Here is a 13405-nt window from a genome sequence, read left to right as displayed (position 1 = left end):
GGATATCACCAGACGCAGTGTTTCCTCCTTTTTAATGCTCTGCCAGGCCTCCACTGCAGCGATTTTCAGTTGCTGTTTGTGGGCCTTTCTGTCTGAAGTTTAGTCTTTAACAAGTGAAATGCTCAACTGGGTTGAGATCAGGTGACCATTCAAGAATATTCCACTCCTTTGCTTTAATAAACTCCTGGGTTGCTTTGGCTTTATGTTTTGAGTGATTGTCCATCGGTATTACAAAGCGCTGACCAATCAGTTTGGCTGCATTTGAGCACACAGTCTGTCTCTGAATACCTCAGAATTCATTCGACTGCTTTTTTCCTGTGTCACATCATCAATAAATCCTTGTGGGCCAGTGCCATGGACAGTCCTGTCCAAGCCATCACACTGCATCTGCCGTGTTTTACAGATGTGGTATGCTTTGGCTCATGAGGTGCCCCATGCCTTTACCATTTTTTTATCCATCAGTTTGGTAGAAATTGATCTTGGTTTAATCTGTCTAAAAAATGTTCTTCCAGAACTGTGTTGGCTTTTTAAGAATTTTTTTAAAAAAATTTTTTTTTAGCAAAGTCCAATCTAGCCTTTTTATTCTTGAGGCTTACGAGTGGCTTGCACGGTGCAATGTACCCTCTGTACTTAATTTCATGCAGTCTTCTCTTTATGGTACAGTTGGATATTAATATGCCTACCTCCTGGAGAGTGTTGTTTATTTGGTTGGCTGTTGTGAAGGATGCACCAAAGTGTAGATTTTGCCACTCCTAATATTGTAGCAATTTTTCAATTTTTTTTCTGTTTTCGCAGCTTAAGGATGGCTTGTTTCACCTGCATGGAGAGCTCCTTTCACCACATGTTTTCTACACAGCAAAATCTTCTAAATGCAAGACTCCAGCTCCAAATAAACTCCAGCCCTTGTGTTTGCCTCATTGAGAAGGATAGCAAAGGAATTGTCAACACCTGCCCATGAAATAGCCTTTGAGTCAATTGTCCAATTACTTTTGGTCCCTTTAAAAACAGGGTGGCACATGTTAAGGAGCTGAACTCCAAAACCCTTCATCCAATTTTATTATAGATAACCTCAAATGAAAGCAGAAAGACTGGAGTTTATGTATGTCTATGTCCATAATATAAATATGTTTCAGTAAACAAGTAAATAAAACAAACTTTGTTTCAGTGTCCAAATAGATATAGACCTAACTGTAGCGAATATGAGACAAAAGTAGTGTCTATTTATTTTCTAAACTGACATTTTTGAATTTATTGTGACTTATTTTGTGATGTGTATGCATAAACACACCTTAAACCAAACAAAAAATATGTATATTTAAAGATTACAACTTGGCCACAATCTTTTTTAATGCATATTACTGTAAATACTTACAACAAGACAGAAAAAAATTCTTGACCGATTCTGTTTTGTTGGCTTGGGCAGACACACTCACACAATTCCACAAATATTGCTGCTTTGGCATGTTCTCCAGGTGTGCAGCAGCCGTATTGCTACACCCAGCTCCCAGTGGGCACACCAGGCGAGTGCACGGCTCTCTTTGCTTGTATTTCTGGTATTAATAACAGCTGCTTTGGTCCTTCCTTGGGGCAAGCTGACCTCAGTGTTTTTCTCCTGCACTGTTGGTTGTTTAGCTGAGAAATTGCTTCCAATTCTTTGTTATATAACAGGAAACACAGAGCGCAGGAATATGGCCATTTGTTTGTGATGCAGGATTCATCAAAATGTCTGTTTTTGGTCACAGCTTAAGGATTATTGCTTTCTCAGGGTTGGCGTTTTTAAACCTGCAGAGTAAATAAAGAAGAAAATGGTCTGTTTTCTTTTTCACGCAATCACCTCCTTTTTCGTCGCTTCTGCTTCCAACTCCCCGGGTGGTCTTTGGCATCCCCAGCCAAAGTAGACATATGGCGTTTAAAATAGCTTGCAATGAGGAAAGAGGGAAAGAGAGAGCGTCTGCTGGGCTTGACACAGAGATAATGGCTGAGAACTCACGCATTGCAAATGCTGGCTCATAATTTTTGGAAAGTGGCTACGAGGAGCGCGAGCAGTGGCTTCGCGGNCCCGCCCTAGAGCTGCACAGACCCCCAAGACCCGACAGCTGGTCTCTTAATAAAGTTTGGACCTCTGTTCTGCTCTGTTCAACTAGCTGGATATATGTTTGGATTCTGATCACTGGATTTCTACAGATTGGCTTGGTGATCTCCTGATGTTCTACAAAACAACGTTGATGACTATTCAGGCCAATTTCTGGCTGCATGACCAATATGAAGGATTGCTGTGCTTTCAGCACACAGACTTTAGCCTTGTGCGAGCTGGACTCGGTCTGCAAGCGGTTCTGGTGGGGGTCGTGGGCCGAATGTCATTCCTGGACTTTGCTGGCGAGATAGAATTGATCTTGGAGAAGCTAATAGCTCGGCTCATCGGGTTTGTCCACACTATTTGTCTGATTGGATTCACCACATTGAGATGTACCAGCAGACATTAAGGCAGATGGAAAATTATTTTGTCAAATCAAAAAACTATGACCTCATAACACCTGTCTGCACCTCATAGCTCATAGCAGCAACTGTTGTTTTCTCTATGAATTTGAAAGTGATTATGGAGGAATTTTGACCCATTCATCTTTCCAAATTTGCTTCACTGAGGTTTTAAGATAATTATTAAGATAATTTAAGATAATTATTTTCTGAGTTTTTAAGGTCCCACCACAGCCGGTCCTTGATTGGACCACTGCAGCCCCTTGATTGGTTTGTCTTTCAGCCATTAAGTTGCAGGTTTTTTGCTGTGTTTGGGATTATTGTCAGCCGAATGATCCAGTTTTGTCTAGTCTTCACCTGTCAGACAGATGGCCTCACATTTGACTGTGGAATATGTCCAGAAGACATTGTTGCAGAAGTCTTCTGAAATGCTTGTTTCAGTTTCGGTTTTCATTCATTATAGCTAATTTTGAATAATTTTAGAATCTGGGGAAGACCAGATAGTTTTTTTTATTTTGTTCTGATACATCAAACTTTACAATTCACAGAAGTTGGACTTTATTTTCTCCATAAACTTCACATGAAAATAAAGTCTATTGGTCACTGGAAGGAATTTCTTCATGACCTCTTTGTAGCAATTAGGTGTAAACTTGAATTGGAGCATTATTGATATAAAGTCAATTAACAGTTTTGTTCCAGTAGAAACAGAAATCCCCTCATGTAATTAGGGTAGTTGTGAAACTGTGGGGGTAAAGACAGGATTATCACAGAGAGTTGGAGATAGTGATGCCCCAGGATACAGCGTGTTCAATCCTTTCATCCACCATTCTTTGTGAGTTTAAAGGCCAGCCCAGTGAAGAGGGAGGGGCATCCCAGCAGCAGGGGTTCTGCTCTTTCTGACATTTTGTTCTAATGTTTGTTTAAACCTTATAAAGTTAATGGTAGATCTGCTCTGCTCAATGGTTTATGAGCTACAAAGGGGGTATTGGTCGAAACAGGCTCAGAGTGAAGGCTTCCATGGTCCCTTTTTACAACAAGTTGGACCTTAATGTGAGTTTGAATGAAACTGACTACCAGGCTCATGACATGTCACTATCAGTAACAGATAATAGTCTCTGCATTTGAGTTTGTTAATTAGAATTCATGCTGCGAACCTATTTCAGGTTCACCCAAACAAACGTTTTGATGCAAACAGGTGACAGAAGTATTTTTTTCTGTAAAAAAGCTGCATAAGTCAAATCTGATAGCTGCAATAAATCATAAATTGTGACTCATCACATCAAACTGAGGAATATGTCAAATTTGGTCAAAATGGCCTATCGTATTTATTTGTATATAATACGATCTCATGTATAATACAACCCCCCCCCTTTTTTTTAGCTTAAAAAGCATAAAAAATGTAATCCTCAAACTATCTCCAATTTCCTACAGACTTCAAGATTTTCAGCCTTTGCAGTCTTTATACATATCAGTAAAAAATGATCATTGGACTGTTCATTTTATTTTAACAACATATGTACTAAAAGGTATTTTGACAACAAATACAGTATACTGCATATCAGCATCATATGAATTCTGGCATTTTACACATAGCCCACCAGGATGCCAACACAAAAGTCAGAGACTTCACATGAGATTTGGGCCATCTTGTGGGGGAAAAGCAGATTACTTCCTACTCGTGAGCGCCCCCTCTGGTGGGGAAACTTTTTTTCAGGGATATAAACTTTTTCAGAACACCAGTAGATGGCAGCCATTACAGACGAACATGTGTTTGTTGTTGTTCCAGGAGCGGCTCGGTCACACGCTAATGTCTTTAGTTCATTATCATTACTAAGGTGCAGGACTGCTTTCTTTTATACGTTTTTTTCACATCATGTCACCTGCCTGGATCTGTTATTATCTTTCTGAAGCACAGAGGAGCGTCAGAGGTAAGTTCACTTCAACTGCTTTTTACGACGTGGTCTCATTTCAGGACTCAGGCATTTTGTGAATGAAGCCGATATTTCAGGTAAAATACATAAGTGAAAATATTTATTGGAGTATAGTACTACCCCCCAACCTTATGGATGGTTTTATGGATTTAATTTTACTTATTATACTTGAATAAATACGGTAAGCACATTTTCAGATTCCTGGCTTTATAAGATACATTTTGATGCATAGACCATCCCGACATGAGTGGTTCCAGACAGAGGTGTGTAGTAACAAAGTACTAGTGTTGGGCTAAATTGTATCATAATTGATTTAGAGTCAAAAATATGCAAAAGCATTAGTCTTCTATAAATGTTCATATTAAATCATTGGCTAAATGCTACAATTAATAATGAAAAATTATTTTGTCAATGTTGCCCAACCCTATGAAGTACATTTACTTCATCATAGTACTTAACAAAAACATTTGAGGATCTATAAGTATTTATTTTAATCGTAACTTTTGATTTTATTTTGTTACATTCAAAACATAAAAATGGTACTTTTACTTATTTACTTCAAACATTAGCACATCATTTCACACTACAAAATTAAATTTGACTGGAACTGATCATGAAAACAGTTGTTTATGCACTCTCTAAAGCAAATGTAAATGAATGCAAACAAAATGCAAATAAATGTAAATGTTTCTCTTAAAGAAAATGTGAAAATTGTTCAATTCACTCAACTCAGTTTAGTGGAGCCAGTTGATATAATTTGGTTAAGTAAATTAAACACTTTTTAAGAGTGTATAAAAGTACTTTTATTATCCTGATTATTGTGAGCAGCTTTATGTATTTTACTTAAGTACTTTTCTTATCAGTAAAATTCATTTTTACAAGTCATTTTCTGTGAAAGTATTTTTACTTTACTTAGTTCTTTTTTTCAAGTGCTTTACACACCTCTTCTAGAACTATGGCTTGATTTGTCTTCCTAATCAGGTTAACCCATTTACATTTTTAGGTTATTTTAGGAGGATTTTTTACGTTGTTTTAAATGGGAAACCTCAATCAAATTGTGAATATTAAAATTTAACAGCTGGGAAGAAAAAACTTTGCTAGTGCAAAGAGAAAATGACAAAAAATGTAGGCTTTTCTGCTCAAAATCATATTGCTGAAAAAAAGGCTTCAAAAAATATTTAAGATTATGTTTTAGATATTTCATTTAAACAAGCCATAAATTAGGTATTTATTCATTACATGTTGACAAAATTCAACTGTTGCAAATGTTTTAATAGCTGTCTATTTTTCCACAAACCACACTGGGATTTAATAGTCAGTTTGATGTGACGGCTCACAACTCCTCTTAATCATTTCAAAGACACTGCTGATCTTTATGTACTTTGCTCAAATATTGTAAAGTCAATAATAGCATAAGGTACGTAATTATACAGGGTGTATTAGATTTATTTAATTGGCTGGAAATACTCTGGAGCTCGGGCACGCACCCCTCCAGGCCTGGTGTCTTATAAGAGCACTGCCTGTCCTCTAAGGAGGGCACCGTTTATGCGTCACAGAACGCTCACAAAGCTAGAGCCACTCAGCCTTCCCAATGAAAATGTCTCCTCCGTGATGGAAATGCATTAAGCTGACAGGACGCGCCAAAGCTAATGTGAGTCAAGCCGCTGGGCACAAAGCTGCTTGTCTACTAGCATTTCGGTGCAGCTCGGGTCATTTTATTGAGTTCTGTCGCCGAGCATCAAAAAAGATTCGGCACCCATGGGGGGGAAGATGGAAGACTGCTTCCATTTTCATAGAGCTGGTTCTTTTTATTCCAGATTGTGCAAACCTTTCAAAGACGCCTTCTAAGAACAAAGTGGAGTGTTTAGATTCATTATCTCACAAACTTTTCCTAATAACTCATAGTAACTTTAATGTTCACTTGGATTACTGTACAACTTACCTGAAGCTATTGATGTTTTCCTAACAAAAAAGTACAAAAGCTTATGTGTCTTTAAGTTACAGACCATGATGCAAGATTTTTCAAAACTGCAAATTATTGTTCATCTCTTCAGCAGGGTTTGGCAAAATTGCATCATGTGCAATAAATCGGCAGTAAAACTGTCAACAATTAATTTTTTGCCACTTTGCAGTTACTGCCATTAGTACCACGTGATGATGTATTTTCAGGTGCACATGTGAGTCCAGTGGTGGAAGGCACAGCAGAGCTAACCCTAACCCCACTACTAAAACTACAAACTTCTTTACTCACCGGAAACACAGACATAAACCGGAGTGTGAAGAAAGACAGAAAATGTGGACCAAAGCCACACGTTGGCTTACCCTGGATTTATACTACATGTGTCTCTGCTCCGCTGCGCTGCGGTGCGCAGGTCTCAGCTGTTCGTTTGTGTCTCAATTTATACAGCGTCCGCTCCGGTCCGACAGAGTGTGCAGGAAGGAGATTGCGCGATAAATTCAGTGATAACAGCAAAAAATAATAAATTCTGTRAAAGACGAACTCCAAACACAACTGAAAACAATGATATAAAGGCTTTTGATTTCTATGTTGAAACTGTCTCGCTGTAGTCTTTCTGAAACTTCTGATTTCAAAATAAAATCCACGTGTATCGTGTGTCCACACAAATGCTTCATGCTAAACGTTTCCATCTGCTTTCCAAACAGAACGATACATTTTGACAGCATTTGTGTAGAAATATATCCATATGTTTATTAATATATCTGCAATTTTGACATTATTCCGACAAATTATCCAGCCTAAAAGTGTCTTATTTTGAAAATACGGATGTTGTGCTTGTTTCTTTTCCTGTTGGTGCGACGTAATCTTTAAAAATTGACTCCGGCGCAGCCCCTGCATCTGGCAAAAAAGGATCTGTTCTAATTTTGCCGGATCGCCGTCTGCTCCCCGACGCTTCCCGCCTCGTGCGCAGCCAGTGTTAACACTCTCATTGATTATAATGGGTGTGTATTTGCTGCGGAGCCGGAACGCATGTAGTGTAAATTAGGGGTAAGTCTAATTGTCATCTAATTGTCATAAAATCATCAAAGTACCACAATTTATTGTGATACATTTTTATGTCAACATTACCCAACTCTGCTTGTGTTTATGTCCTGCATTACAATTAGCCACTACATAAATATTTTTTTTGTATTTTGTCAACCTGTAAGAACGTATAAGTGACTAAATTTATCTTCAAAAACTTTCAAGAATCTGCACACAATTTAATACAGACTCTATTTTCTAAAGGATAAACTATCACCTACAACAGAATCCTTCATCTATTTACATTTTGCGTCCAAAGAGAAAATAAATTATTTAATAAAAAATGCCTTGATGTAAGTCCTTTTTTCTCCCTAAAAGAACCCAAACAGAGAGCAAATATTTACAAAAATTATGGCTTCAAATTTTGCTTTTTTATGGGAAGAAAACACATTTTGAGTCATCGCTTTTTTTTTTTTAATTTTGCTTCCAAGCAATCGTTATTTTCTTGGACTTTTTAAAACGCGTCTTAATCAACACAGTAGTTTTAAGTAGTAACTTTACTTTTTCACTTATTTTGAATCGCTGATCATTTTTAGTGGAGTTTCCTGTTTGGCCAGTTAATTTTGGCTCTGTAAATTCTTCAGGCATTCAAAGGCTCCTAAAACTTAAGAGATGAACCATTGTTGTGTCCACAAACACCAAACAACTCATCAAAGAACCAGTTTTAACTTCAGGTTTGTTGAGTGAAAGCTGGCTAGTTACTACTTTTGACAAACTGCTAGCAGATTTGCAAAAGATAAAAAAATAAAACCCTTTCCACTGTGCGTTATATTATGAATTTAATATGATATTGTTCACAGAAATCCTTCAGAATATGTCTGTAATATCTCTGTTTACAGCAGCAGAAAACCTGTGTGGTTCTATTTTCTGTACGGCTGACATTTACAGGACATCGTATCGACAGACCACCTGACTGAGCAGAGAAGCCCCACTGACGTCAGGAGGAGCACCTCAGGGAACTTTAATGCTTGCTTGGTATAAGGTTAGACTCATTATTTACCGTTTCACCGTGCTTCAGTCCTCATTGGGTTTAAAGAGCTCAGTGGAGTGTTTTAGTGCCATGCCAACCTGCGAATATTCACAGAATTTCCTCTTGAATAACTTCTTTCTTTCTTTTTCTTTTTTACACCTACACTGCTTCAGCTCAGTTTAGCATCAAACATTATCATATTTAGCCTCCGGAACTGTTGGGGTTTCTTCCTATTTGTTTCTGGACAGAGTCCATGGAAGCAGATGCTGCTGGCTCCTCCTGGAGCTCAAAGCCTCCCACTCTGCTCCCATCGAAGCCCGGCACTCTCCTCTGCATGCACAGCCAATCTGAAGCACTAATAAAAAGATCTGCACGTCTGATTACAACTTATTTGGCCGTTGGAAGAATATGCTGAAAAATCTTTCTCATGCTTTTTTTTAAGTTTGTTTCAATTAATTTCCCCTTAACGTAGCGCTGCTCCTGCTTCTGCCTGAGCTTCACCCTCAAAGCAATTAAAGCTTGAGCCGTGAAAGGCGAGTTTGTTCACAGAATACATGCACCACCTACTGCCTCATTTTCTCTGCTGTGTGACTGTATTTTTTTTCCCACTGCGTCTGAGTTGAGAGTGATCTCCCAATTAGGATGGCTCATCCTACAGAACATCTGAAACTCCAACAATGCCTTGCACACACACACACATGCCAAYGTTAAAACACAAGGTGTTTGTGTCTGTGCGGCAGAAGAGAATGTCAAGGAAGAAAAGAAAGGAAGTGAGAAGTGTGATTCTTTTTTACACTTTTATAGAAATAACAGGTCGATTTATCAGAAACGCGTGTCTGCAAAAATTGCACAGCACTGTGAAAACTCCTTTGAATCCCCATTCCCCTGACAACAGATTGCTAAATTATGTTCTAGCAACTCCCATTAGTTAGTGGCGAACACTTTCCCTTCAAACTGTGCTCGTTTTTTCCTTCAGTGTAAATGCCATAATGGCTGTCACTAACCTTGTGTTTTCCTGTTTTTGCAGTTAGCAAAAATTAGTAGCCACGTTTTTTTTTTTTTTTTTGGTCATGAAATGTTGCCGTTAAAGGAGGTCTTGTTTCTTCTGCCACCCCTGCATGCTCAGGCCAACAAACTTTCTCAACAGGAAGATTTAAAACATTGTTTTACTCTTTAGTCGTTAATTATTTGTTTTTATTTGGCAGCACGACGGCACCGATGCCTAGCATCAAAAAGTTCCTGGGTTTGATCCTTGGTTTGGTCCTGGAGTCTTTCCGTGTGGAGTTTGAATGTTCTCCTCGTTCCTGTGTGGGTTTTCTCCGGGTACTCTGGTTTTACGATTTACTTTACTGCCCAACAAACTTTGTCTTTTGGAGTTACAAAAGGGAGGAATTGAGACGAAAGCATTGCAGTTTTATATACCGGTAGACCCCAACTGAATGATTTCAATGTGAAAAAGAATTTAAAAGCATGATACGTCCACTTTAAACTATTTGAATCTAATATATGAATCATTCAGACGCAGAAAAGCTCCTAAACTCAAGAAATGTGTTGAAAAAACTTATTAACAAATGCATTTTAAGTTAAAGTTTTGTGTTTTTTGTTACTGGTAGTCTGTAACAAAGACAGAATATGTTATTTCTTTAGTTGAATATAAAAAACGTACAAAAAAACAATTTGACAGAGATATTTTAGCTTTTACGTATTCTAGTAGCTCTAGTTTTTAGCACTTCAGCTAAAAGATGATGCATCAGTTCTGTGTCAGGTCTTTGTGGGACTTTTTTCTTTTAACTCATATTATTATTTATAGGTACTGTTCATCTGATGCTAAAGTCCAAAATAACATTATGAAATCTTTTCCGAAGGTTGGAAGAACTGTTCATGAAGAGAGGCTACACTTCTGGCTTTCTGGAGGCAAAAATAAATCAATAAAAAATAAAATAAAGAAAAGCAGAATTGGTTCAAAATTGTGTTTCTTCATGATGGCTGAATTAAAGTCCCGAGAAGTCACCTTGTGTTCTTACAGCATCATCATCTCGAACAGGAAGTAAACTGTGCAGACTCGTTCTACATCACTCATTATTAATTCATCCCAGTATCGACTGCGTATTTATCTGAGGAAGCTATAGCCCGTGTAAGCCAGACTTCCCCCTCAGCTTTGGTTTCTTGTCTGCTGCTGCATCTCAAAGACGGCTGTCAAGAAAACAGGAGAATGAGATTTGACAAAAAAGGGCAACGGAATGCGCAGAAACGTGACTCTGTGTCCTCCATACTGAGGGAAGTCTTTATGCCTTTTTAAAGGAGACCGATTTGAATTTCAAAGACGAGTCGATAAAGCCAAGCTGGCACGGTGTTCAGTGATGTTGTAACACAAATACACTACGTGACTATTAACTTTAATGAATAGTGAGAAAAACATGTTATCTGTTTAATTCCATTGTGACAATTAGAACAGCTCAACCATCAGCCCGGGCTTCAGTTCGTTATGACACAATTAGCAGTGAGGTTATCTCTGACTTCCAAAAACATTTCATTACCACGAAGTTATGGCTTTGTGCATGAAGAAAGAAAACGTACAAACTGTGTGCACTTTCCTCAAAAATGGCAACATTTTGTCTTATAAGCACAATTTCTGCCAAACTTAAACATTTATTGACATCTTATTTAAAAACACATCATTATGTAAAACAAAATTTTAACTATTACTAGTTACATTATACTTAGTAACTATTTTATTTCTACTTTCAGCTGTTCTGTACCTGTTTACATCATTGATAATGTGTTTGAATGTATTGCATTTGGTGGTTTTTCTTTAGCAGACTTGATCACATTGGATTGAAAAAGTAGGAGATGATAAATGAAATTGGAAGACACTATCTGTGACACAATTTATTTAGCAAAATAAAGCAGACAAGTAGATTGAAGTCATCACTTGGAGCGTTACGGGTTAATTTGCGATGATTGATACTCTGAGAGGCTTTAGTTCGGGATATTACCGCCTGAAAAATCAGGTATTTTGGCTCATTTTCAATCCCGTCTTGTTTGCAATCTACTTGGGTGTATCAATTAAAGATTAGTTGAAGGTGATACAAACACAACAATTAAATATTCATTGGTCAGGACCCTCTGGAGCCATAACTTGGGTTTATAACACTTGCATGAAACCCCAAAAACATGTGGTTCAAGCTGCAGCCATGTTGCATCCACGTTTTCTTTATCTTTCTGTGCTGGCTGCTTCTAGGCTGTTGAGCAGATTTAGGAGAGAAAAGAAAATACATTTCCTGCACCCAGACAAGTGAGTCTGAAAAACGAATTAGGGCCTGTAGACAGAGGTTTCCACGGCAGCTACATCCAACATCAGGGTTATTTTTAGCTTCTGCCGCCTTGTCAGAGGAGAGGAGAGGAGAGGAGAGGAGAGGAGAGGAGAGGAGAGCCCCCTCCTGTAACAAGGGGGATGAGAGGCCACCCTATGGAGGGGTAAAAGGGAGCAGGTGTATTCTAATAGCTATATCAGGTGTTTCGCCTTCAGGATGACATCATCATTTCGTATTTTTGCGCTGCAAAAGTGTATCTTAAACTTCATATTTGTGGGTTTTAATGCGAAGAAAATCTAAGAAGCATTTAAAAAAGTGGCATGTCTCTGTGCGTTCCTACCTGAATTCAGGTGCCAAGTTGGACTTCAAGCCGTAAAAAGCAGCGGATAAAGTCAAAAGCCAACGAGGAACAAAATTCCCATTTTCACACTCCAGGTAAGGGGCAGACCACCTGACGTGGGTTCTGTCCGGGATGAAACTCTCAGCTCGTTTCCTCTCCACAGACTGCAAATCTTGGCTCAGGACCCTTTTGTGGAAGYTGGTGTTCCTCCCGTCCTTCATCTCGTGGTACCACTCCGTGTCGGCGCTGCGGTTGTGCAGATGGCGGTGCGCCACGCTGCCGGAGAGGTCCTGGAGCACGATCTCCCCACCGGCCCTGGTGGCTTGGAGGAGCACCGAGGGCCCCGCGAAGGATGCGCCCCCGCCAAAGGTCACCACCGCCCGGTGGATCATGGTGTCTCCCTCCAGGATGCTCCTCACTAAGGCGTGGTACCACTCGATGTCTCGCCGGAGGTTGTGCTCCCTGGACCTGTTGGCTTGCAGGATCATGTTGAGGAAGTTGGTGGCGTGCAGCACCGTGTCCAGGACGCCGCTCATGGAGTGATGCGGGGCCGCGTGCGGCGCCCTTCCCCGCGCGGAGGGGAGCTCGTACTTCCGCGAGCAGTTGGCGTGCTGTAAGGTGGTCGAGTCCCCCGTGTGGAGGAAAGCCGTGACCTCTCGGGGGAGGTGCGCCTCGACGGTCCTTTGCGGCGTCCCCGCCGCCTCCTGCGCACGGAGCTGCGCCAGCTGCCGCCGGTGCGTCTGAGCGCCGGGGATCGCCTCCTGCGCTCCGGTGCCGGACCAATCCGCGGATATGTGGCTCGATCCGAGCACGAATCCCACCTGCAGCAGCAGCGAGAGCCGGAAAACAGCCATCTATCTCCCCTGCAGAAAGCGTCCACAGATGTATTTCAAGGGAAGGTGGGGGGGATTTCTCTCTCCGCGTCGTCTAATCTACCAAATTGCTCCCCTAAACCATCGCATCACCACTTGTAGGATTTTTATTTTTTTTTCTTCTTCCGTGGGTGTGTGTGGAAACCTCGCCTCTGTTGTTGAAATCAGGAGCCAGGAATCCCTTCCCTTTCAATGGCCTCTCCAAATCCCGTCTTCTTCCTCACAGATGCAGCTTGTTGATGTTGAAGATCCGCTTGCAGCTGTTTGCCCCTCTCCTCCTCCACCTCCTCCTCCTCCTCCTCCTCCTCCTCCTCTTTTTTCTTCTTTTTACTCTGTAGACAGTCTTGATTTTGCTGCGTGGCGGATGTTCTCCTTCTGCGTGTGGTTGACTGAATCAAAAGGAGGAGGGAGGACGAAAGGGAGGGGTAACGGAGAGGAGGGGTGGGGGGCAGGTTTATAT

General features: G+C 40.2%; 1 protein-coding gene and 1 long non-coding RNA gene across 4 annotated transcripts in view; one reads left to right on the top strand and one right to left on the bottom strand.

Moving 5' to 3' along the window:
• gpr158a (G protein-coupled receptor 158a) overlaps positions 1-13263 on the bottom strand; it is a gene marked incomplete at its 3' end in the record, with an annotated part of 70655 nt that extends 57392 nt beyond the window's left edge. For both annotated transcript variants that reach the window (XM_014005391.1, XM_014005392.1), the window contains 1 exon segment: positions 12074-13263. In XM_014005391.1, coding sequence (XP_013860845.1) covers positions 12074-12927 — 854 coding nt within the window. In that variant the 5' untranslated portion in view covers positions 12928-13263.
• The window catches only part of LOC106515546 (uncharacterized), a 13346-nt gene continuing 4309 nt past the window's right edge, over positions 4369-13405 (top strand). Inside the window, exons 1-2 of one of the 2 annotated variants that reach the window (XR_001310021.1) lie at positions 4369-4403; positions 8289-8431. This is a non-coding gene — a long non-coding RNA (uncharacterized LOC106515546). Of the gene's footprint in view, positions 4404-8288; positions 8432-12913; positions 12973-13405 lie in introns of those variants that run through there. The other variant, XR_001310020.1, reaches the window with a different exon arrangement.

This window comes from Austrofundulus limnaeus, unplaced genomic scaffold (assembly GCF_001266775.1).
Source record: "Austrofundulus limnaeus strain Quisiro unplaced genomic scaffold, Austrofundulus_limnaeus-1.0 Scaffold30, whole genome shotgun sequence".
Classification (NCBI taxonomy): domain Eukaryota; kingdom Metazoa; phylum Chordata; class Actinopteri; order Cyprinodontiformes; family Rivulidae; genus Austrofundulus; species Austrofundulus limnaeus.
The sequence above is the reverse complement of the archived record's forward strand: the minus strand, read 5'-3'. Positions and strand labels throughout refer to the sequence as shown.